Below are 24,428 nucleotides of genomic sequence, written 5' to 3'. Positions count from 1 at the left end.
CTGCCATTACAATGACTAGGATCTCGGAAAAGGCTGAAGAAAAAATAAAGTTATTCTGAGCTACAGTCAAGTCCAGGGTAGTGTGACCATTACAACGGCATACTGAAATTGGCAGAAGTTGTCCTTTAACTCCTAAGTGCAGAGCCTCTGTTATAACCTTATTGTCACCAAAATCGCAATGGTGAAGTCTTAATCGGTTACTTAAGGGTCTCTGTAGTGTCATATCAATGTTGTTATGATGTAGTTGACTGTTTCAGCAAAGAGTGAATAGGCCCGCCGATGGTCCCATCTGCAGTAAGAGGCTACGTTCACAACAATAATGTGTTATGCACTTTACCATCGTCAACAATTCTATAAACACAGTGTCTGACTAGGTTATAGTACATGATGCAGCCAATTTTAACTAATACGTTTTCTTATGGTGACCAGAGAGGGCGTGATGGAGTTCCTGTTGGCCAACCACCCTCTGGACTGCCCCATCTGTGACCAAGGAGGAGAGTGTGACTTGCAGGTAAACAGGAGAATTAAAAACACCCTTAATCACACACCCTCAACTTTTTTAGGAGAATGAAAATGCCCTCAACTTTTTTTTAGGAGAATTAAAACACCCTCAATCACACAGCCTCAACTTTTTTTGGAGAATTAAAAACACGTTCAATCACACAGCCTCAACTTTTTTAGGAGAATTAAAAACACCTTCAATCACACATCCTCAACTTTTTTATGCAGAATTAAAACACCCTCAATCACACGCAACTTTTTTAAGGAGAATTAAACACATCCTCAATCACACGTCACCAACTTTTTTCTTTTTTACTTGCACATGACTAGTTGTACTGCTGATTTTATTGTCAACAGGGGTCCCAAGCCTATCGATAGTGTCCTAGTCTGTGTGTGTGTGTGTGTGTGTGTGCTTGTGTGTGTGTGCGTTTCTTACGTCTCAGGGCATCAGATTTGCTTTACCTTACAGAACATAATCTCTCAAGCTGCATATTACTATGTGTGCATGTATAGTATTGTAATAATAAAGCATGTTATCTGCTCTCTTTTGGCACTTTACAGGATCAATCCATGATGTTCGGTAGTGACAGGAGCCGCTTCACAGAGGGAAAGAGAGCGGTTGAAGATAAGAACATTGGTCCACTTATCAAGACCATAATGACACGCTGTATTCAATGCACCAGATGCGTGCGGTAAAGAAAGGGCAATCAATCTCCATTTTACTGAAATATTTATGATCAGGGCTCTAAATTAACACCAGCCAACCAGCCAAATGCCAGGGAAAATTCAATTTGGCTTGTAGAAAAGACCACCTTACTAGCCACTTCGACCCATTAGTGTGTGTGTGTGTGTGTTAGGCTATTAAGATTTTAAAAAATTGAATTTAGAGCCCTGTGTATGATTATAAATTAACATTGGGGTATTAAGATGATACAGCTTTACTTAACTGCACAGGCCTGCATCAGATGTTTTTGATTGCGTATGAATGGACACTGCCTGATCGGGAAAATTAACCCATGCCTTTCAGGTTTGCCAGCGAAATAGCGGGTGTAGAAGAGCTGGGCACTACAGGGAGGGGCAACGCCATGGAGATCGGAACCTACGTCGAGAAAATGTTCATGTCAGAGCTCTCTGGTAACGTCATTGACATTTGTCCAGTAGGGGCTCTGACGTCAAAACCATATGCCTTCACTTCTCGCCCCTGGGAGACCAGGTATCTGTTAACGCCATTTGTGTTATTATTTTACAAGCCAACATATGGCTAATAGCTTTAAGATGTTATTTAAAGTTGTTGTGTTGTTGAAGTGTTTGGCCTAATTAAAAAAACAAAAACACTTCCTTTCTGACAGGAAAACCGAATCCATTGACGTGCTGGATGCTGTGGGGAGTAACATTGTCCTGAGTACAAGGGGGGGAGAGATCATGAGGGTCCTGCCTCGACTCAATGAGGACATCAACGAGGAGTGGATCTCTGATAAGACCAGGTGGAAATATAAAAACAATAGGGATGCACGATGCCACTTTGTTTTGAAAACAAGTACCGTATATTATTGTCTGTACTCGCTGATACCGAATATCAATACCGATACTTTTACCCTCAACATACAATGAAAATAAATGCACAGCCTTGTTTTTTCCACCTGTAATATTTATTATAATGTCTATTCTGATGCAGAATTAAATTTTAGTAAAAGTATGAGGCGGTGCTTTTTTCCCATGCTGCTTTCAAGTCAATGGAACGTGATAAGATGTTTTTTTGTGTGCAATAGCAGTATTGGTGCCTGGTATCAGCAAGTGTTTGACAAGTATGAGTATAATGAGCAAGTGTCTGGACCGGTACCGATACCAGTATCGATGCATCCCTAAAAAATGATTAATTCCTATAGCAACAGCACACTGTTAAACCTTTTAAGTATTTTTACCTAAAGCTCAATAATTTTGGCATGTTATTGCAGGTTTGCATATGATGGATTAAAAAGACAGCGACTGACACAGCCCATGGTCAAAAATGCATCAGGACAGCTTGTGACCACTTCATGGGAAGATGCCTTGACTCAAGTTGCAGGAATTGTAAGTGCTCATGTTTGTCTTTTTAAAGGTGCACTGTGCAGGAAATGGTCAAAAAAGGTACTGCAACCATGCTGCTCATTGAAACTTGGTTGCCTATTTCCAAATTTGATCTTTTCATGACAGTTTACTAAGTAATAAACTAATATTTTATTGTATGGCCCAAGTACAGTCATTTTTGCAGCTAAAAAAATCTATTTCTGAAAATTCAAAATTCATGTATGAAAAGTGCAATTTTCCCAGTCATAATGAATACTTAGAATTTGATGGTGGTGGTATAAAAGGTAACATTAGTGAATGGGTAGCATGAATTCTGTAAATAAACCATTAAAAATCTTACACAGCGCACCTTTAAGAAAACAAAACTCACATAATGCTATTGCTTTGGATGACAATTCTACATACAGTACATGAGCATGCCATCTACTATAGTTACAGGGATCTAAAGGGGATGAAATCGCTGCTGTTGCTGGTGGGCTAGTCGATGCCGAAACCTTGATTGCTCTGAAGGATCTGTTCAATCGCCTCAACAGTGAGAATTTGTGTACTGAAGAGATCTTCCCCATGGCTGGAGCTGGGTGAGAAGGCTCCCAAACTGGTGCAGTGTGTGACGCAACATGACGCAACTCTGTGTGACATTGTTGTTACATTGTTGTTCTTATTGTTCTCAGTTGCATTGCTGGCCTCGGCCATTAACACACGTCTGTGACGGAAATGGAGAATAAGCTATAGTGTGCAGTTTCTTCTATTTTAATTTCATAGTCTTTTTTTACTCACACACAAAAATGCTTTTTATCTTGAAGTTGAGTGTGACTATTCATTTTCAACATTGTTGTCCTGTCATTTCTGCCTCACAGAACAGATCTGCGCTCAAACTATCTGTTGAACACAGGCATCAGTGGGATTGAAGAGGCTGACCTGGTACTTTTGGTTGGCACCAACCCACGCTATGAGGCTCCTCTCTTCAATGCTCGCATTAGAAAGGGGTAAATAGTCTATCTGTTGAACTGCAAATGTCCATAATGTCCATATATATTTATTTTAATGTTTACTAATGCTGATATTACATTGAGATACCTGACCTTTGCAAGCATAGGAAAGTGAACAATGGTTATATGAACCTATGCTGCCATGAAACACCCACCCTTATTGCATAATCATATGCAGTCGCTGTGTAGTTGCTGTGTAACGCTGACCTGTGTATTATGTATTCTTTGCAAGCTACTTGCAGACCTTCTTTTTCCCTTGTGATCAGTAAAGTAACTTAGTAACACTTTAATTTAATGGTTCACTATTACAGTGAATCTACCACATTAGGTACAGTGTAATAACCAGTGTAACAATATTTAATACCATGTAATACCAGTGTAACACCATGTACCAATTTTGTACTTACATCTAGGGTTAGGGTTAGGGTTGGTACATGGTATTACACTGGTATTACGTGGTATTACATAGTATTACACTGGTTATTACGCTGTACCTAATGTGGTAGATCCACTGTAATAGTGATCCATTAAAATAAAGTGTTACCAGTAACTCTTCTGTAACTACTCTAATAAAGTAACTCAACTCTAAGGTGCTGTTTCCAAGTAGCCAGATATTTTTGAAAACACATTGGTTTTGGCCTTCTGTTTACACGTTGACAACATGTCAAAACTCTGCCTATATCCCATTTAGGGGGCTAAAGCGCACCCGTTACGGGTTTTTATTTTTATCCACATGTTGCGTTTACACTTAAACAGGATTTTTTTTTTAAATCCACATTTTAAAATATCCAGATACGTGGAAACAGCACCTAACTCTACTCTACTAACCCCACAGTTGGCTCCATAACGAGCTCCAGGTTGCGCTAGTGGGACGGGAAGTGGATCTAAGCTACACATACAACCATCTTGGAGACTCCACCAAGGTGTTGGAACACATAGCATCTGGAAGACACCCCTTTGTAAAGGTATGCCTGTTTTATAACTATTATTATTGTCATACCTTCGTCTGAAGGTTCCAGCATATTGTTCTCTGGTTGATCGGCAGTACATGAACGCGAGTCTGTCCGTGTCCACTACAGATTTTTGCTTGCGGGATAACTTTTGAACGAGTGGAAGGATTTTGACCAATTCTTATGTGATATACTCTATAAAATGTACATGCTCTGATTAACTTTTAAAGTCCAATTCTCTGAAAAGGGCTGAGTTTCATTACGCAGAGGCATCAGCATTGATACTTTGGCATCATGTTCCAGCGGTTTACTCTTCGTTTTTATTAGGTGATGATGTGTTTGCAGGTTTTATTGCTCATGAACAATACTGCCACCTCTTAATTGTCCAGCATAACTGCATGTCCATTTCCCTGCAGGTCCTTGCCCAAGCTAAGCGCCCAGTTGTGGTGGTAGGCAGTGCTGCCCTTCAAAGAGAAGATGGGGCCGCACTACACGCAGCTGTGTCCACAATTGCTCAGAAGGCCAGACTGAGCAGTGGCGTTAATGATAGCTGGAGAGTGTTGAATGTCCTTCACAGGTAATATTTCCCTGATGCTGAATAAACAGTTTTTATATGTATTTTTTGGGGAGGTTTCCATTTTTATTTGGACAGGATAGTAAATAATGGGACAGGAAGCGAGTGGGGAGAGAGAGACGGGGAAGGCTCGGCAAAGGACCCGGGCTGGAGTCGAACCCGGGTCAGCCGCGTTGCAGACGAGTGCCCTACCATTAGCGCCACGGTACGGCCGAAGGAACAGTTGTTTGTCTGGCTAAGACCGTGGTATATACAGACAAAACTATTCTACATTCTTAATATTAACGTAGAAAATAAATAAATGGGCACAGTCATTTGTAGGTATTTATGACTGTTCCAACTGTTGCTATGGTTATGTTTATTATTATGTTCCTTCATACTATTATTCAAAATCCAAAACTTGGCCTCAATTCCAGTTGAGCTCAGGGATACCATTCCCATGGTCATTATGTGACCTAGCATGAACTGCGTGATCTCATCCGTTTGGATCATGTAAGCTACGTTAACGCTGAGGTCAATGTTATGTCACCGACTTGAGAACATTTTGGATATAAGCAAAGTGAAAGCCAAAAGATTTATCCAAAAGAGCTGACACTTTAGTGGTCCTCCTCAACCTTTTTTGAACAAACTTACCCTTGACCTTATCCTAAGCCTCCTAAAGCCCCCTTGACCTCATGATAAGGCTGTCAACACCCCCCTTAGTATTAAAAAATTAAATGGACTAATATCCCCAATGACTACTAGGCACTGCCCCATCTCAATTGTATCCCTCTCAATGCCCCCCTGGAGCTCCTCAACGCCCCCTGGGGGGCTGTAGCGTCCCCGTTGAGAAACACTACTTTAGGACCCCAATAACATCCATATCCAAATCCATATCTTTATAGGTCACATAAACAATGCCACCGCAAATCAGATTTTTAAAGTTTTATTTACACTGTAATTGTCGCGAAGTATTCAAATGGATAATCAAAGGATACAAAAAGGTTAATCAAATATCTTTTGTTTTTTGTCTGTTTGTTTATTTATTTATTTTCTCAGAACCGCTAGTCAGGTAGCTGCACTGGATTTAGGATATAAACCAGGAGTTGAAGCCATCAGACAAATTCCACCTAAAGTTGTATTTCTGCTTGGAGCTGACGCTGGGTGTGTAACAAGAGAAAGTCTACCAAAGGATTGTTTTATCATCTATCAGGGTAGGCATGCATGCACACCATTTAACACAAACTTCTGTAAACCATCCCTGAAACATTTCCTCAGGGGTGAATTTCTCGAAACCAAAGTTGCTTACTACATTAGCCACTTTGTTGCTTTCAATGCATTTTCCCATTGGCAACTACCAAAGTTGCTAACAGGCTAACAACTTCCCCTTTGAGAAACTCACCCCTGAACAAGTACTTTCAACAACACACTGTTGCTGTGATGCCAATCTACGCCTAACCTGGCTCTTGTCAGATATCTGGTTCCACAAAGCTCGGGGGCTGAGCCGTGCTTTTTTTCTTTTAGATTTTTTTTGGGGTCTTTTTTTAGAAACTTTATTCACCACAGGATAGCAAGAGAGTTACAGAAAATGAATGGGGAGAGGGATGTGGGGAGGGCTCAGCAAAGGACCCGGGTCGGAATCAAACCCAGGTCGCCGGCGTAGCAGCAGAGTTCCCTACCGTTAGAGCCACAGTAGAGCCAGCTGAGTCATGTTTTGCAGAACCACAGATCTGGGGAGAGCCAGTTAAATTTATGTTGTCAAGGGTGGGAAACCATTCCAGGGACCTTCAAGGGCCGTATTATGAACACAAAACAGGTTTTCCCCCTGCACTTTAGGCCTATACTAGTATATTAGATCCCCTGAAAATATAACTTGATTGTATTGCAAATGTCATTTCTGAGATTTTTTACTAAACATGTCTTATTTCATGTGATACTGCTTAACATTATAAAATTATATTGGGGGGCCTCGTAAACAGCCCTCGAGACATACGTAGATTCCCCACCCCGATCTATGTCTTTAACTCGCGTGATCATCTGAAAAAAGGGCACCATGGAGATGTGGGAGCAACTATGGCCGACGTGATACTACCAGGGGCAGCGTACACGGAGAAGTGTGGCACTTACGTCAACACTGAAGGACGAGCACAGCAGACTCACGTGGCCGTCACAGCTCCTGGCATGGCAAGGGAGGACTGGAGAATCATTCGCGCCATCTCTGAGGTAAAGCATTGTTACCTGATAAAAAGAAACAGAGTGAATTGAGTGTTTATTTAATAAATACAATTCAATGTTTTGCCTTTTCCTACCTCTCACAAACAGCTTGCAGATGTGGCCTTGCCCTATGACACAGTAGATGAGGTACGCCTAAGGCTGGCTGACGTATCACCAAACCTTGTGCGGTATGATGACGTGGAAGAGGCAAATTATTTCAAACAAGCCAACGAACTTTCCAAGGTACTGCTGTCATTATATTATTCCTGATATATGCTCTAGTAACACTCAACAGATTCACAGTCAAACATACATCACTCTCACTCAGCGGCCTAATAGAACTTCATACTTTCTGAAGTGCCATTCACACCTGCTTTCTCTGCCCCCTTTCTGTTATTGTCTCTAAAAGGCCGTACAACAGACTCTGCTCGCGGACCCATTGGTTCCTCCATTACTCACAGTCCGGGATTTCTACATGACAGGTAAATTATGTTTGTTATACCTTTTCCTCTGCTGTTGTTTGTCTATTTGGTTTTTCCCCCCTACAGTGTATGACCAGCCCTCTTTTATCCCCAGATCCTATCAGCAGAGCCTCCCAGACTATGGCCAAGTGTGTCAAAGCTGTGACAGAGGGAGCCCAAGCGGTGGAGGAACCCAATATATGTTAAACTGTTCTTTGACATGTCAGGCCATTCCTACAGTGTCTCCACATTTAAATAAACCACGCACAACATTAATAACAATATGGTCACATACGTATTATGTAGGTATATTCAGCAACTTTAAAGAACTGAAATATTTTGCCTATTGGTCCAAAGCTAATTCAAAGTGATGTCTAGAATAAAGTCTAGTTTGTGTACTTTAAATGTAATTATGAATTATTTTCTGTAAATGTAAAGTTTGTGTACTTGATCTGTAAATGTAATTTTAAAATGTAATTTGATCCAATTTAATTCTAATATTTAATTCTATGTATTATAAATGTATTCATGTAGAATAGCCTACTTTGTGTCTGTTTTTTTTCTTTGACAAATTTCCCCTATCAATTCTTCCTGCTTATGTTCAGCAAAGTAGTCTACCGGTATTCATTCTGTCAATGCTGGCCTGGCCTGTCCTACTCCTGTCATACCTCACAGCTGATGGGGAAGAAGCCCGTCAACATGGTGGTAGCCTGCTTGAAGTTGTTGTAATGTCAGATTTAGAGGATTTCGTTCATCCCCAGTGAACCACATGCTGTGCTCAACAGTTGCACATTTCACAGCACAATCACTTAAGCAATGTCGAACACATTTTAATAGCTCCTCTAAGAAGAAACTGTCATGCCGGCTTCACTGTATCAGACTTTTCCAATATGGTAGATGAAGTTGTTGTTCAGCTGTAGACTGTTGTCATGTCCCCGCAGTGCCGATAGTGGTGCTGTGAGGAGACTCTACCGTGGACTACCACAGCAGCTTTTAACTGCTAATGTGTGCTGTGGGTAAACAACGTTTAAATGTAGTCATTTCATCTCCAGTGGTCCACTGGTAGGAAAGGATCAATTACCAAACCCATACCGAATATCAATCCCAATCTGATAGCTAGCCGAGTCGACTGTGTTAGGCAATTCCACAGGCAAATCGAAGCGAATACCCTGCTCAGCCCATACCAACTAAAGGTAAGATTACCCGATATGCAGCCACGGACTTGATTTTTGACACTTCCCCGCGTAGAGAGCGGAAGACCGGGAGCCATTATCCGAGGTCGCAAGAGAAGCTAGGCCGTGACCCCAGCCTTGCGCTGATCTATTATGTTTTGCTACAGGAGTATTATATTCTGTGGTCTGTTAGATTTCTGCATTTTCGTACTCTTGGAGGAACCATTGTGTGCAGTGGGCTTTAGACATTCATTATCGATTAAATGTAATTGTGTTACCTTTCAGCTGGCTGTAGGCCTTGTGTTTTGTTTTTGGGGCCTTTTGTGGTAGGCCCCTGGTGCCTTAGCTTGCTAACACTTCACCGTCATTTTAAAATTCTATATTATTTTTAAAAATGTTGTTTTACGTCAATAGCTGCTTAAAACAAATACATTTTTTACTAATGAGGTTTTATAATAAATGAAGGTGTCACCTGTCATCTGCAATTGGAAAGGAAGATGTGTATTTCCTGGCTAGAGTGGGCTAGAGGTCCTTCGCGTTAGCATTGTTTTTAGCTTTGAAGTGGCTAACGAGCTTGATAGATTAGCTGAAACCAGCCACTTTGTTGTTGTTCTTCAGTTCTAGGTCCACGCTGGTTGTGACGTGCGTGGTACTCATATAATCATATCTTATGCATTACTCATTTAGCTCTTGGTTTATTTGACAGGTGATGACATAATTCAAGCTCAGTATTTTCGATTGCTAGTTAGCTATAATAGTCTCGCTAGCTAACTTGTTTCTAAAGGGTAGCTCTAAACGTTAGCTGATTTCAGACAGCCAGCATTTAGGTGTATGGCTAGAACTAGAGCTACTGTTTTGTTTACATTTATTATACCGCAATGTAGTTACATGACCAACCTCATAACTTGAAATCAATGCCCATTCGTAGCAGTGGCATTCCGGGCGCTGTTAGTTACACAACTTTTTCATGTGGAACTGTCAACATTCTATTGTATTAGTTCTATGTCAACATTAGTTCTATGTCAACATTAGTTCTATGTGGCTATCTGCCAATATCCATTACCCCTTCACAAGCTCAAAGGATGCCCCACCTACCAGAAATCCTTAAGAATTAATCAGCCCCTCTTATTACAGTCATGAATATTATGTTTACATTCAGGTGGTTCACCCTGAAACGTTTTGATAGGCCTCCCAACTAGATCCTGCCAGTGTGAAAGTTCCCCTAATCTTTTGTTGCTTAGAACGTTAACTCGCCCCCTCTTCAGGTGACATGGCTCACTTTATGCAAGGGTATATGTATTAGTAACTGAAAATATGAGGTGAAAGAGAAAGATGCTTGAATAACGAGAGAGGTTACTGCCCTGCCCCCAGGCTAAAACCCTCATTTGATTTTTGTGTGTGCTGGTGTCACATAGGCTAACTGTACACCTACCCCCTGTCAATGGACTATGTTGAGGTCCCACTTTGGGCGTAACATCAGAGCACTTTTTTGACACAGAAAGCACAGTTGTCCTTGCTCTGCATAAACTCACTTTATTAGGCTGGGTGTTTTGACATATTTATTTATAGAACCTTAGCTTCTCTACAGCTATTTTGACCTCTGGCCTGTCAAGCAAGGAAAAACCTATTACACATTTCTGGTGATTTGTAATTTGTAGTTGATTAAAATGTCAGGAAATGTTCATTATCAGCAAGTTTTCCATTTAAGTGGTCCTTCACCATTACAATGAGTGCATTTGTCTATATTCAAAAAAAGCATTTGCCTATTTGCCTAGTGTTGCTCAGAACTCAGTCTTTCTTGTTTTGTTTTGTTTTGTTTTATTGTGTCAACAGTGTTGCATCAGAGACCATTTTAAAGTATATAATGAAATTGACAACTTGTGATAACCTTGCCCAATCTTACTTCTCTGACCTCCCTGCTCCCCGCTCGTCAGCTGATGTTCTCAAGGACACGAGTCACGTGATGTATGAGGGCAAACACATACACTTCTCGGAGGTAGACAATAAGCCATTGTGCTCGTACAGCCCCAAGCTCTGCAAGCAGCGCAGACTCAACGGCTATGCCTTTTGCATCCGCCACGTTCTCGAGGACAAGACCGCTCCCTTCAAGCAATGTGAATATGTGGCCAAGTACAACAGCCAGCGATGTACCAACCCCATCCCCAAAGCTGAGGACCGCAGGTGAGGCTCTAGTAGACTGCATTTCAATAAGATGAAATGAATCAAGTTAAAGGCGAATTCAGGCCAAAGTTCAACATGCTGTTGTATTGCAGTGCTTACACTAACCTTGATATGACAGATGTCGTTTTTTTATCAACTTTTTTTGGAATTGGTTGAAATTGACATTACCAGGTGAATCGTTGTATATTGCGTTGATACTAGTACACTGCATTTCAAACAGGTGAACTGATGAGCAGTGGCATAACGCAAAACATAGGGTTATTGCAGGTGTGTGAAAGAAAGAACCACATCGTTGTGCCCCCTTTCTCCATGCAATATATATATTTTTTTCGTTTGTCTGACAGATACTGTAACAGCCACCTGCAGGTGCTGGGTTTCATCCCCAAGAAAGAGCGCAAGAAGAAGCACGATGCTCTGGAGGAGATGCGCGGTGGGGGCGGGGGTGGGTCCGGGGGTGGGCGCTCCCACTCCCATCTGGACTCGGTGGCCCTCAACATCACGGTGCCTGGTGCCGCCTCCCTGGTGCTGAAGGCCTCCAATGGCCTCGACGTGGACTCGCCTCCCTCGCCCCCTTGCTCCCGCCTGCTGGCCCTGCCCGATGGCGACGGGGAGCACCTGGACCCTTTCGCCTTCTACGAGGAGGAGGCGGAGCACGCCGCCGCCGCCGCAGCAGCAGAGGAGGGCACGCCCACGCCGCGTAAGGGCTCGTCAGCCAAGAGGAAGCCCCAACCGGGACGCCTGCTGCTCAGCCAGAGATTGCCTCCTCCTCAGCCTGCTCCCCCTCCGCCGCCTCCTCCCACCCCGCCACCACCGACGCTGCCGCCATTGCCGCTGGATGCCCAGGCCCTCCAGTCGCGATCAGAGCACTTTAGCCCTTCCTCAGCGCAGCCTGGGCCACACCCACACCCCCACCCGCACCCTCCTCCTCCCCGGTGCCCTCCCCAGCTCGCAGGCCTCCAGCACACCCCCACCAGACTCCTCCAGCTGCCCAAGCACTCTGGCAGCGTGCCCTCCTCCTCGTACTCGCGCCAGGGCGCCACCGCTCAACAAGGTTTATTATGCAAGCCAGCACCACCTCACTCTGGTCCGTCACTGCCTCCTCCTGCTGCGCTGGTGCCCAGCAGCGTGGCGCCCAGCCCCGGGCAGCAGTCGTGTGCCCCCTCCTCCTCCTCCTCCTCCTCCCTCGGTAGGAAAGGCCTGCTCACTGCCACGCCCACCTCCACCTCCACCTCCGCCACCTCGCTGTCTGGCACGCTGGACTCTGTGCAGCGCCACCTGGTGGCCATGCGAACTGCCTCCTTCTCCGCGCCGCCGGCCTGCCTGCAGCGCCTCAAGCACCTGGTGCAACTCTGCTCCCAGAGGCACGCGCTGCACGGAGACCTCTTCTCTCACCTGGGTAGGTACAGTACAGCACAGCACAGCCCGCCTGGCCTGCTTCTCTCCGACTGTCATTGACATTGACATTTTTGCATTGGGTATTCCATTGAACTGCATTGCAAAATGCATTTTTGTAGAGGTTTAAAAAGTATGTTCTCAAAACTTTTGAATGGCAAAAAGTCACACATAGATGATCGGACATCTTAACAGTTAATTCCAAAATTAAAATGCAAAAAGTAAAAAAAAAATGGTGGATATCTCCTTTTGGAAAGAAGCTCTTCAAATGTAGACCACTGATTAGTGGGCTGTTTAGTTATGGGTTTCCTTTTCATGACATTCATCACTGGTTTACTGCAAGCCAGCTGCTTCATTATATTCCAGTTGATGCATATGTGAACGCCTGAATGAAAGGCCTGTCGTTATAGCTGTAGTATTGATGTTCTGTGTAACATGTAAGAAGTTTTTAATATTTATTGTAGGATTTTATATGCATACATTTACATGTTTTACTGCTACTTCAGTACTTGTAGTCCAGATGTTTTCTGGACAAACTATTCGTAAGCTGCCACTAGTAAATTATGGCTGCGGTTGAAATTACAGCTAATTATTGTCTTGGTGTTGTGAATGAGTAAAATGATAGCATTGTGTGTGACTTGTTTTTTTTGTGACCACTATTTCTCCGGGGTTTTAGCATGCCACAATGAGGTTCAGTGTAAATAGATGACTTACGAGCAGGAAGACACTTACATGTTCACTCTTAACGAACAGCGTTTGGTCTTCTAGAGAATGCAATAGCAGACTGCGGTGTTGGAAGACTTTCGCATGCTATGCATTTGATGATTTGAACAGGCACAACATTTTTTCATCCAAGTAGTTTGTCATAACAAATACCTTTTCCTTATGGTTTCAATATGTTTATATCTGATTATAACATCCATGCATGCATCCATGTTGAACTAATACTGTGTATTGTAGTAGTTTTGATGCGTTTTTTAAAAATATTTGTCCCTTTTGATGTACAGGGTTGGACTGGTCAGAAGACAGCGAAGAGGATGACTGTGAAGACTTCCAGACCATTTCAGCTTTCAGAGTCTCCGGGACGTTACAGGAAGCAACCATGCAAGACCAGTAAGTAGCGGCCTTAGCAGAAATATGCAGACTGAAGCAGCTATTTCTTTACCCAGATGGGTACTTAATGCTGCCTGCATAGTGGAAGTAGCGACTGTACTTTTTAAAATTTATTTCAAAGACGTCAAAACGTTAATAGGCCACTGTGATGTATGGTGTTCCTTCAATGTCTGCACTGAAGTGAGTGCATTCAATCTCAATTTGAATGTGTGTAGTGTACATTGTACATGTGAATAGTTACAATAAAAGGCATCATATTCTATTGAACCTCCAAAAAGAAGTCCAGATGCCTGCAACTTCAACGCCTTTGTAGAAAGTTCAGAATAGCTCAGAATAGTTCAGAATTCACAGAGCTGTTAATTCTATAATCATTATCACAGCCACCTACAGCTCGTCTCCCAGCACTTATTATGCAAGCATTACTTTAAGAACGAAGAAAGGAATGTTGGGAAAGTTGGAGTACATCAGTAGGTGAACCAGGGCTAGCGTCGGAAACGTCAGCAGCACACCAAACAATAAAGTAGTGACTCTAAAGCAGAGGTGTCGCATGCTTCCTTCCTTCCTCTGCATACTTGAAGCACGAATTGGCAATGTGCTCGCAACAGACATATCATGAAGTCCCCTCTGAGTTGTAGCCTGACCATTTACGGTTTGTAACTCGAGCACCAGTTTTGACTTTGATTGGGAATGAGACATGCCGTGTTTCACCCCTTGTTTACAAAGCTTCCCAAACTTGGTTTGAACAACATTCAGACTTAGTTGAAACTGCGACCCAAATGGTTGATCTCCATAGTGACACAACCTAAGTGGAAGATATTGAGCTGCTTTCAAAACACGGACGTTAACCGGAAGTTCAATCTTGCTGATAATCAATAGGGGCCACTCTTTGAGTAACCCTGCCATTGTAGTTTTGTAGTGAAAGGGCCGCCCTTTTTGTTTTCTTTATTATTTCATGGCTGGATTACGTTGCAACTTCAACAGTCTTCATCAGATGATTTGATCAGATGAAGACTGTTGAAGCCGAAACGTACTCCAGCCATGAAATAATAATAAAAAAACAAAAAGATTTTAATTGTGCGGCCTTTGGTCCTGCACCTTTTCCTGGGATGTGCACAATCTTCACCTTCAACTGAATTTAACCCTGCCATTGTCCCCAGCAGCTCTGAGAAGGATGGCGGGGGGTCCCGGAGGGTGCGGCTGGCCCGCCTCTGCGCGCTCCTGCAGGACAAGTACAAGCACCTGTGCAGGCAGGAGAGGGCCGCCCTGCGCCAGAAGAGACACCACTATGCCTTCCGCAAAGCCCTGCTGCACGCCGCCAACAAGGACCCAGACTGCACAGCCCAGCTCATCCAGGCGCTCTGCAAGATGTCCCGAGCCTCCTCTTCCTCCTCCTCCTCCTCCTCCTCCTCCTCCCCCTCATCAAGGTATGGGGCTTGGGGGCACTTTGATTTTGCACTGTGCACTGTGTGGGATGTGGGAAATGAACTACTAAAATGTTGCACAGTGCACCTTTAATGTTCTTCATGAGCCATGTGTATTAAAGCACAGCATTACCACCACGGCTCTAAATGAACTTTTTCCACCACCAGCAAATTTGGCTAGTAGACTTGCAGTAGATTTACTCAGCCAGCTTGCGGTATATTTGAGATGATAATTGCAGAGTGCAGAGATCCTCTGCGAGCCCCTCCCATTCGCGCTTCTGCAACACGGACTTGTGTGACCGGCAGCGCAGCTGTCAAGCAACAAACACTCGACTCGAAGTGTGCTCCTCTAGTCTAAAACTGCTTCAAGACAGATGCTTCGAGTCTAAACAAGATCGCTTAAATGTTCTAATGCTATAATGAGTGGATATTTCGGCCAGCATTCGACTGTGTCTCTAACACAACTTTGCCGCCTTGTTTTACTTGCGTAGCATGGGTTTGCTCTGCACGGAGAACGTGAAAGCAGTGCGCGATTGCGTACGCACACAGTTTAGACGGAACAACTCGGGCGCCACTTGCCACGTGTTTTTTTTTCTTCTAACCAAAATGAAAATTCACCCACATTTGGCGGTTGACTGGTGTTAATTTAGAGCTCTGATTACCACATACACACATACTGTATTGGCGCCTTGGCACACAATCTAAATGACGTGCTACTCTGCTGTTATCCTGACAGCACTTAACGTATTTAAGAGGAAGCAGATACAGGAAATGTATAGCAATGCAAGTCGTATAGAAAGACAAAATGCTAAAACTTTGTTTATGTTTGTATATCAGCCTTTGCTGTGCTTAGCACGTTAAGCAATCTTTCTTCCTGTCTGCCCTGTTATGTTGTTTTCGCATTGCTGTTTGCTTTAAGTGTTGACTGGCAATTTGCTATTTCCTGTCAGTGCAAAGCAAGTGAGAGTCGGCACGAAGGCATCTGCAGGACTGTGCGCGGGGAGCACGAAGAACCAGGCCTGCACAAACAGAGCCCTGCCCTTCACTCAACACTGCTTCCAGCGTATCCTACACACACACACACACACAAACACACACACACACAACCTCTACGAAGTAACCAGCAAAACACACTTCTTTCTCAGGAATATTTTCATTGGAATTATCAGAGCATTTTGCAAAAAATATAAACGGCACACAGCACAGCACAGCACAATGCCAGACTGAGCCTTTCTAGAGCACCTCATATTCTCTAGAGGCCAAACCTCTTGTCTCTTCATAAGTTTAGCAATCAGAAGTGCAGCATGTACAGATTAGATGGACATCTAGGACTCTAAATTAACTTTTTTTCATCACCAACTACAATGGCTTGTAGATGTTAACATAATATTACTAGCCAAACACATACTTACAGTGAGTCCAATATGTATTTGATCCCTTGCTGATTTTGCCGGTTTGCCCACTAATAAAGACATGATCAGTCTATACATTTATGATAATATGTATTCAAACATGGAGAGACAGAATATCAAAAAGAAATTCCAGAAAATAACTTAAAATAATATATTTTAATTTATTTGTATTTAATTTAGGCCAATAAGTATTTGACCCCTCTAGCTAAAGAGGATAAAGTGCTTTGTGGCAAAGCCCTATATGTCTAGCACTGAGGTTAGATGCTTCTTTTAGTTAATGACAATGTTTGTGCATATAGTAGAAAATATTTTTTGCCCATTTTTCTTTGCACATTATCTCTAAAACATTAATAGTTTGTGGCTGTAGCTTGGCAAATGGGAGGTTCAGTTCTCTCCATAGAATTACTATAGGGTTAATATTTGGAGACTGTCTAGGCCACTTCACGACTTTAATATGCTTCTTATTGAGCCACTCCTTTGTTGCATTGACTGTATGTTGTGTATTATTGTCATGTTGGGAGATCCAAAAATGGCCCACCCTTCAGTGTAGTGGTGGAGGGAAGGACGTTTGCACTCAGGATTGCACATTAAATGTCTCCCTCCATCCATTCATTGACGATGCGAAGTTGTCCTGTGCCTTGGCCAGACAAACACCCTCAAACCATAATGATACCACTTTCATGCATGATGGTGAGGAGGGTGTTCTTGGGATCATAGACAGCAGTACTCTTTCTCAAAACACATTGAATTGTGATAATGTCAAACAGCTTGATTTTGGTTTCATCTGACTACAGCACCTCCTTATCATATCCTAAACCAGTCTGATGTCTGTTGGCAAACCTCAAGTGGGACTGCGCCGGTTCCTTCTGAAGTAGAGGTACCATGTGTGCACTACAGGATTTTAAACCTCTGTGGCATTAAGTGCTACCAGTAGTTTTATCAGTGATTTTGGTCCCAGTAGCTTTGATATCATTGCCTAGTTCATCCCGTACAGCTCTAGGGTGATTTCTTTCTGTTCTCATGATTATCAAATCCCTACAAAAGGTCAAATCTTGTATAGAACTCCAGACAGGCTGATGGATAGTCATTTTGTATTCCTCACATTTTGGAAGAAATGCATCAACAGCTGGGTCATTAATACCCAGTCTCTTTCTTGTGGCTTTGCAGTCCATTTAATCTTTGTTCAGGTCTAAAATCGTGTCCCTGATATCATTTGACCACTCTTTGGTCTTTCCCATGCTGGCGAGGTTGGAGTGTGACTGATTCACTCATACTATGGACTGATTCTGCTGATTCAATGTGTCTTTTATGCATGTTAGTATGTACAGGTGTCTTTAATTCAGATGACAAGTTGATCGGAAGTGCCCATCTGGTCTGTGGGCCCGGAACTGTAATCAGTTGGCAGGGGATCAAATACTTATTTTGCTCGATGAAATGGAAATAAATTAATATATATTCTCTTCAGTTAATTTCTGGATTTTCTTTTTGATATTCTGTCTCTCCATATTAGAATACATATTATCATAACATTTATTGACTGATCATGTCTTTTTTAGTAGGCAAACAAACAAAATCAGCAAGGGATCAAATACATATTGGACTCACTGTATTAATGGGCCAAGGTAGCTAGCAAGTATCTTTTCTACCAGCCAAACTGACCAGTTGGCCAATTGGCTGGTGTTAATTTAGCGCCCTGCAGACATCTAATGTACCGGTATGCTGCTGAGGCTTGGGATCTAGTATGTGGTACAATTAGAAGAATGTGGGTGTGGATATCTCATGACAGTTATGAAATAAACTAGGGGTGCATTGATAAATGAGCTTTTGGAAACATAAACACATGTTCAGCAGAAGTGGCCAGTCTCTCCAGTCTCATAGATTTATTTTTGGCCTATGCATAACAGCTCGAAGAAGCATCTTGGAACATTCACACACACCAAAAAACACATTTTAATGGAACTTCAAAGAAACACTTGTTTGCCTTTCCTCCTATGTGAGCTTGTGTGTTGAATTTGTACCCTCATCCCTTGCCAAGCCAAACTTGTTCAGTTCAGTTCAGTTCAGTTTACTTTATTTTGTACCCGTAGGTAAACTGGTTTTGCAGTTTAAGAGAGAGATCGGTGTCCTTTACATATCAGCTACAAGACGCATTATTACACATCTAACATGGAATCTAAAAACATGTACAGAAGAATAAATAGTACAGGAACAGTGCTGACGTATGACAGGCCTACAACATGCTCACACATGCATAAAAAAGGGTTAAAACCGGTTTTGGTGTGTGAATTTTCAATTAGCAGTTTAGCCTACATGATATTAGTGACTTGCTTGTTGGCATAGTATAACTACAATGCAGTAAGCAGAATGCTTCATGTAATTATTGTAGAAGTATGTCAGAGGCAGCCTTTATTGGTTGTTGTCGGACACGACCGTGGAGGAGAGACAGGAAGTGAGTTGGGAGAGAGAGAGACGGGGAAGGCCCGGCAAAGGATCCAGGCCGGGAATCGAACCCAGGTCAGCCGCATAGTAGACGAGTGCCTTACCGTTAGCCCCATGGTAGGGCCATGTGTGTGTGTTTCCTTGACGGTGTGTGTGTATCAGACATCCTGCTGAACCGCTCCCAGCAGCTCTTCTCCAGCTGCACTGCCAAGTTTGCTGACGGGCAGCAGTGCTCCATCCCCGTCTTCGACATCACACATCAGACGCCACTCTGTGAAGAACACGCCAAAAAGATGGTGAGTAATCTTGCCTGATTATCATCGACTTTCAAATCTCGTACCTAGATGTTGGTCTGACCAAGACTGAAGTCCACGATGAAGACAATGGTCGAAACGTAATCCTGCCATGGAATAAAACGCCAAAGAAAAGAGGATTTTAACGTACAGTAAGTGCAGACTCCTCCCTCCAAACTATATTGTTTATTGTCCCTTGACAGGATAACTTCCTGAGAGGTGATGGGAACAGACGCCTCCAGCAGCAGCAGCAGCAGCAGCAGCAGCTTCATCAGCAGCAACTGCACCTCCTCCATCAGCACCACAACCACCACCACCACCACCAGCAGCAACTACAACAGCAACAACAACAGCAGCAACAGCGTAAGCCACGCAAGAAGACCAAACCGCCCGCACTCACCAAGAAACACAAGAAGAAGCGGAGGAGAGGAGGGCCAGGGCCCCGGCGGCCCCAGAAGCCCATCCCGCCCGCGCTGCCCCAGGGCAACCTGGCCATGCCTTCCATCCTGGCCCTACCCACCAATCCCAACGCTGCCACTGTCAGGTCAGTCTGCTGCCCCTGGACTTGGGGTCTCTGTTTTTTACATGGAATATACATGTATGTAACCGCATGCAATGTCCAAAGTGAGGGTGCGAAACAAGCGGATAACTTTCCAGACAGAAGAGATATTCACTTTTCTAATTCTTAGTAGCCTTGATAGTCTATTATGAGACTATTTCAGATAAGATATCACTCTTATGTGCATAGGAAAAATATCCCTAACCTGAAGTGTTAGTGATGGCAAATTGTGCACGGACACTGTCACACATATTTGTTTTCATTTTGTTCTGACCTCTTGGGGGGCCAGAACCTTGTTCTGACCCCAGGGCCGTCATTTGAATAGCCCTGCCCTAGGCCAATGCTCTGATATACAAACTCTGGGAAAGTTACCAATTCTTCACTCTGGAAGCAGAGTTGTATAAAGAAGAAGTAGAAGTACTCTAACAGATGTAATTAAAACACTAGTGGTATGATATTACATGGTTTCAACGTTGCAATATCATGCTACTAGTTTGGTAATTCCGTTTGAAAAAGTACTTTTACTTCTGTTTTATACAGCTCTGTCTGGAAGCGGTCCTTGAAGGCCAGTACAGTGGTGAGATCCAAGGTTAGAGAGTGTTGAGTAGAGTAATGTATTTGTTCGAGGTTGCTGCTCTGTCTTCCTTCCTGTGAGGATGCTCTCCTATTGTCGTGTTGGTGTCAGGGGAGTAAGCTCCTCATATCTGTCCGTGACTTGCAGGGGCCCTCTCTTGCATGACAGCTGTGGCACAGCCTGTAGTGCATTGCTTCCAAACCTTTTTTTTACCTTGCATACCCCATAACGTACCTTTTGCAAACCATTTGTCTTGCGAACCCCTTAACACGACATTATACATTTGCTGTTATCAGAATGGCAATGAACAAGTCGCAGGGCATTACTTAAGGCACTGTGTAATGTCATAGCAGTGTAATACAATGGTAGTTAGCGTTTCAATAACTATTAAAGCATTCCGCTTTTGGAGTGATGTGCATTATGGGGCCAAGCCTTTTTTGTCATAGCACAAGTTCCCATGTCACTCATGCTCTACATCTCCTCCACGATCCCAATGAGACAGTGCGTCATACATGTGTTATTATTACATTTTTCCACATACCCCCTTTAGAGTGCTTGCGTACCCCTAGTGTGTGACACGTACCCCTGGTTGCAGTGGTGTAGTCTACGTAGAACGCGGGTATACGGAGTATACCCACTTCTAAATTTCAGGGATCTCAGTATACCCACTTCAAATTGATTGATCCATTATTTTGAATAGCACAACTATATACAGTATACCCACTTCAAAAAATGCTCAAATATACAGTATACCCACCATAAAAAAAGTAGACTACACCACTGCCTGGTTGGGAATCACTGCTGTAGTGCAGAGATGTTTAGTCCAGTGTTAACCAACCAGGGGTACACAAGGCTTACCACTAGGGGCACTTGAGCACATTGCAGGGGGAAATTGTATTTCTATTTTTGTTTTGTTTTTTCAACTTAATTTAGACAGGTCAGTGAAGAGTGGGACAGGAAACGAGTGGAAGAGAGAGACGGGGGAGGAGGACCGGGAATCGAACCCGGTTCGCCCGCGTAGCAGCCCAATGGCCAGCCGACTAAGCCACGGCGGCGCCAGAAAGAAATGAATAATAACAAATGTATGGAGCTTATAGTCACATTGGGATAGAGGAAGAGATGTAGATTCAGGATATGACAAAAATGCCTAGAGGGGGCCCTACCGTGGCTGATATGGTAGGGCACACGTTTACCACTCGGCCGACCCGGGTTCGATTCCCGGTCCGGGTCCTTTGCCGGTCCTTCCCCATCTCTCTCTCACAGCTCACTTCCTGTCTCTCCTCCACTATCCTGTCTCAGAAAAAAAAATGCCTAGAGGGTACGCGAGACAAACAAGGTTGTGAAACCCTGGTTTTGTTCCAAAGTGGCTGCTGTGTCTTCCCGTCAGGATGCCCTCCTATTGTAGTAGTGGTGGTGTTGTTGTCTGTTGAGGAAGTTCCTCCGTGACCTGTAGGGGTCCTATTGTAGTGGTGGTGTTGTCTGTTGAGGAAGTTCCTCCGTGACCTGCAGGGGTCCTATTGTAGTAGTGGTGGTGTTGTTGTCTGTTGAGGAAGTTCCTCCGTGACCTGCAGGGGTCCTTCAACACCAGAGCTGAAGCTCCTCATATATCTGTCCGTGACCCGCAGGGCTCCTCTCGTTCATAACAGCTGAAGGAAGCATGTCAGGATAGTAACTCTTGTTTTCATGTCACCGTTTCCGAGTTCCAAGTTGTAGTCAGTGCTTTACTAAAGACCCTGTGTTATGTCATAGTAGTATGCTTGACATTTTGTATTGGGCATTGCATTGCATTGCAAAAGGCACTTTATATAGGTTGGAAAAGTATGTTCTCAAAATATTTGGATGGCAAGAATTCCCACATGGGTGATAGGACCTTTCAATAATGAAATGCAAAAGTCAAAAATGGTGGATACACCGTTTTGCAAATAGACTCTTCAACTGAGCTATTACAGCGTGCCTCAGATGGTACAGTGTGCATTCAGGGGCTACAGTGACCGTGATGAACTGGTCGTGTCTTCCTGTGAGGATGCCCTCCGATTGTGGTGGTGTTGTTGTTGTCTGTTGAGGAAGCTCCTCCTCACGCCCGTCCTTGACCTGCAGGGCTCCCTCAACGCCGGAGCTGAGCACGGACGAGCTGCCCGACGACATCACCAATGACATAGCGGACATTCCAAACGACCTGGAGCTCAACCAGGAGGACTTCTCGGACGTCTTGCCCCGCCTTCCCGACGACCTGCAGGACTTTGACCTGTTTGAAGGTATGTTGTGGTTGTTACGGTCATTTTTCCCGCATATAGGCCACTGACATTTTATGACATGTAAACCACTATAAATTATAGTGGTTTACACGTCATAAAATGTCAGTGGCCTATATGCGGGAAAAATGACCGTTTATAATAATATGACAATGAAAACCACTATAATATATGGATTTTTTTTCTTTGGTTTTAGAGTTTCACCTAAGAAGCATATGCATTGTCATACCATATTTATCAATTATTAGTTAATTTATGGCCATTATCTGTGGGTGTACCACCTGACAAAAGAAAATGTCATTGACCCATGTGTTTGTGCGGTATATATTTTTTAGTGACTATTGTGGTGATCATTTCATATCTGGCCTCTGAAATTGTGTGTGTGTGTGTGTGTGTGTGTGTGTGTGTGTGTGTGTGTGTGTGTGTGTGTGTGTATTGGCCTGTGTGTATTGTAGGTAAGAACGGGGAGCTGCTGCCCACCACGGAGGAGGCGGAGGAGCTGGTGAGGGCGCTTCAGGCCATGGGCTCCTACCCCATGGGCGACTCCCTGCCCCTGCCCCTGCCCCTGGTGTGCCTGTCCTCCATGGGGGAGCTGGCCGTGGGCGTGGGGGTGGGGGCGCCCGGGGGCGTACACGGGGCCTCCGTCTCGGCCAGCATGGGAGACCTGCTGAACGGCCGGCTGCCCTCGGAGAACTTCGCCGTCGGGCTGGAGCTGGTGGAGGAGAACCTCCTGCACTCTGCTGCTGCTGCTGCTGCTGCTGCCGACGCACACTTCCCCTCCTCTCCTCCGTCGCCACCAACCCCCCCTCCGGCCTCTGGCCGCCACCCGCCCGTCTCTGCCACCATCACCGCCGCCGCCTCTTCCATCCCATCCTCCTCCTCCACGTTGTCCAGCCTGACGTCCCCCCCCACCACGGCCCCCCAAACACCCAGCGACCCCCAGAGGACGTTCCCGCTCCCACTCCCACTCCCACGCCCCCCGGCTCTGGCCACGCACGCCCTGCCGAAGCCGGATGCGGCCGGTTCCACGGCAGCCTCGTCGGTGGCCGGCCCCTTCATCAGCAGCAGCGAACTGGTGCCCTCCCCGTACTCCGAACACATGACCTCCCCTAACCACCACACCCACGCCCACACCCACACCCACGCCGGCTCCCTCCAGGCCGAGTCCTCGCTCCTGCTGGAGGTGCCTCTGAGCGGGCTGCCCGGTGCTCCGCGACCCCCCTGGAACCAGCTGCCCCACTCCCACTCCCTTTCCCTGGCGGACCCCTCGCCCTACGGCAGTCTGATGGGCCCCGACTCTGGTCACCTGCTGTCCACCTCCCTGTCCACGCCACCCTCCACCACGCACCCAGCAGCGCTGCAGCCCACAGCTGCTCTCTCGGCCCTCCCTCAGGGCGCCCTTACGGGCCTGGGCTCCCCGCCTGTGCCCGCCCCTGCTCCCTCCTCCTCCTCCTCCATCACCACCACCACCACCACCTCCACCCCCACCCCCACCTCCATCTCCACCTCCATCTCCTCCCCGCCTTCGCCCTCCCCGACGTTGGAGCTCGTCAGCTCGGTGCAGCAGCCCAAGCAGCAGCAGCAACAGCAGCAGCAGCAGCTGCTGCCGCAGTTCAGCGCCGTCTTCGGCCACCAGCTGGCCTCTGCCCACAGCAGCGGCATCCCCAAGGACGTGCAGCCCAGCCACAGCTCCACGGCGCCCCCAACAGGCTTCTCCATCACCAGTGCCACGGCTGCAAGTGCCAACAGCCTCGCTGCTCCTTCCCCCTTCCCGCACGCTAACTGACAAGTGGTAGGGGGAGGGAGGCCGAGAACGAAAGAGTGAGAGTGAGAGCGAGAGCGAGAGAGAGAGCGAGAGAGAGAGAGGGGTGTTGTCTGTCTGGTG

General features: G+C 45.0%; 2 protein-coding genes and 1 long non-coding RNA gene across 5 annotated transcripts in view; 2 read left to right on the top strand and 1 right to left on the bottom strand.

The window, feature by feature from the left end:
- LOC134460797 (NADH-ubiquinone oxidoreductase 75 kDa subunit, mitochondrial-like) overlaps positions 1–8,605 on the top strand; it is an 11,317-nt gene extending 2,712 nt beyond the window's left edge. Inside the window, exons 5-18 of one of the 2 annotated variants that reach the window (XM_063213353.1) lie at positions 430–511; positions 1,063–1,193; positions 1,529–1,714; positions 1,851–1,985; positions 2,457–2,571; positions 3,001–3,146; positions 3,426–3,554; positions 4,393–4,522; positions 4,924–5,084; positions 6,120–6,274; positions 7,108–7,283; positions 7,383–7,517; positions 7,684–7,756; positions 7,851–8,605. In XM_063213353.1, the coding sequence (XP_063069423.1) occupies positions 430–511; positions 1,063–1,193; positions 1,529–1,714; positions 1,851–1,985; positions 2,457–2,571; positions 3,001–3,146; positions 3,426–3,554; positions 4,393–4,522; positions 4,924–5,084; positions 6,120–6,274; positions 7,108–7,283; positions 7,383–7,517; positions 7,684–7,756; positions 7,851–7,942 (1,846 nt within the window). In that variant the 3' untranslated portion in view covers positions 7,943–8,605. The remainder of the gene's footprint in view (positions 1–429; positions 512–1,062; positions 1,194–1,528; positions 1,715–1,850; positions 1,986–2,456; positions 2,572–3,000; positions 3,147–3,425; positions 3,555–4,392; positions 4,523–4,923; positions 5,085–6,119; positions 6,275–7,107; positions 7,284–7,382; positions 7,518–7,683; positions 7,757–7,850) is intronic. The other variant, XM_063213354.1, reaches the window with a different exon arrangement.
- The window catches only part of LOC134460800 (uncharacterized), a 19,777-nt gene extending 8,956 nt beyond the window's left edge, over positions 1–10,821 (bottom strand). Inside the window, exons 1-2 of the long non-coding RNA XR_010037174.1 lie at positions 9,805–10,821; positions 7,188–7,298 (exon numbers count right to left, since the gene is read on the bottom strand). This is a non-coding gene — a long non-coding RNA (uncharacterized LOC134460800). The remainder of the gene's footprint in view (positions 1–7,187; positions 7,299–9,804) is intronic.
- ino80da (INO80 complex subunit Da) lies at positions 8,693–24,428 on the top strand. 2 transcript variants are annotated; one of them, XM_063213351.1, is made up of 10 exons: positions 8,693–8,928; positions 10,842–11,088; positions 11,433–12,484; positions 13,488–13,593; positions 14,751–15,017; positions 15,965–16,077; positions 19,028–19,161; positions 19,362–19,702; positions 22,389–22,546; positions 22,999–24,428. In XM_063213351.1, the coding sequence occupies exons 2-10, from the start codon at positions 10,871–10,873 to the stop codon at positions 24,327–24,329; spliced, it is 3,720 nt and encodes a 1,239-aa protein (XP_063069421.1). In that variant the 5' UTR covers positions 8,693–8,928; positions 10,842–10,870; the 3' UTR covers positions 24,330–24,428. The 2 variants fall into 2 exon arrangements, with proteins under 2 accessions (XP_063069421.1, XP_063069422.1); XM_063213352.1 differs by having other exon boundaries at positions 8,694–8,928; positions 14,754–15,017.

This window comes from Engraulis encrasicolus, chromosome 13, assembly GCF_034702125.1.
Source record: "Engraulis encrasicolus isolate BLACKSEA-1 chromosome 13, IST_EnEncr_1.0, whole genome shotgun sequence".
Classification (NCBI taxonomy): Eukaryota; Metazoa; Chordata; class Actinopteri; order Clupeiformes; family Engraulidae; genus Engraulis; species Engraulis encrasicolus.
Note: the sequence above shows the minus strand (reverse complement) of the source record. Positions and strands in the feature narration are given on the sequence as shown.

Excerpts from the sequence above, each read along its gene's own strand:
- ino80da (XM_063213351.1), top strand. The coding sequence starts at position 10,871 with ATGTATGAGGGCAAACACATACACTTCTCGGAGGTAGACAATAAGCCA. Across the intron at positions 11,089-11,432 it reads CCCAAAGCTGAGGACCGCAG|ATACTGTAACAGCCACCTGC; the intron begins GTGAGGCTCTAG and ends TTTGTCTGACAG. Across the intron at positions 13,594-14,750 it reads GAAGCAACCATGCAAGACCA|CAGCTCTGAGAAGGATGGCG; the intron begins GTAAGTAGCGGC and ends CATTGTCCCCAG.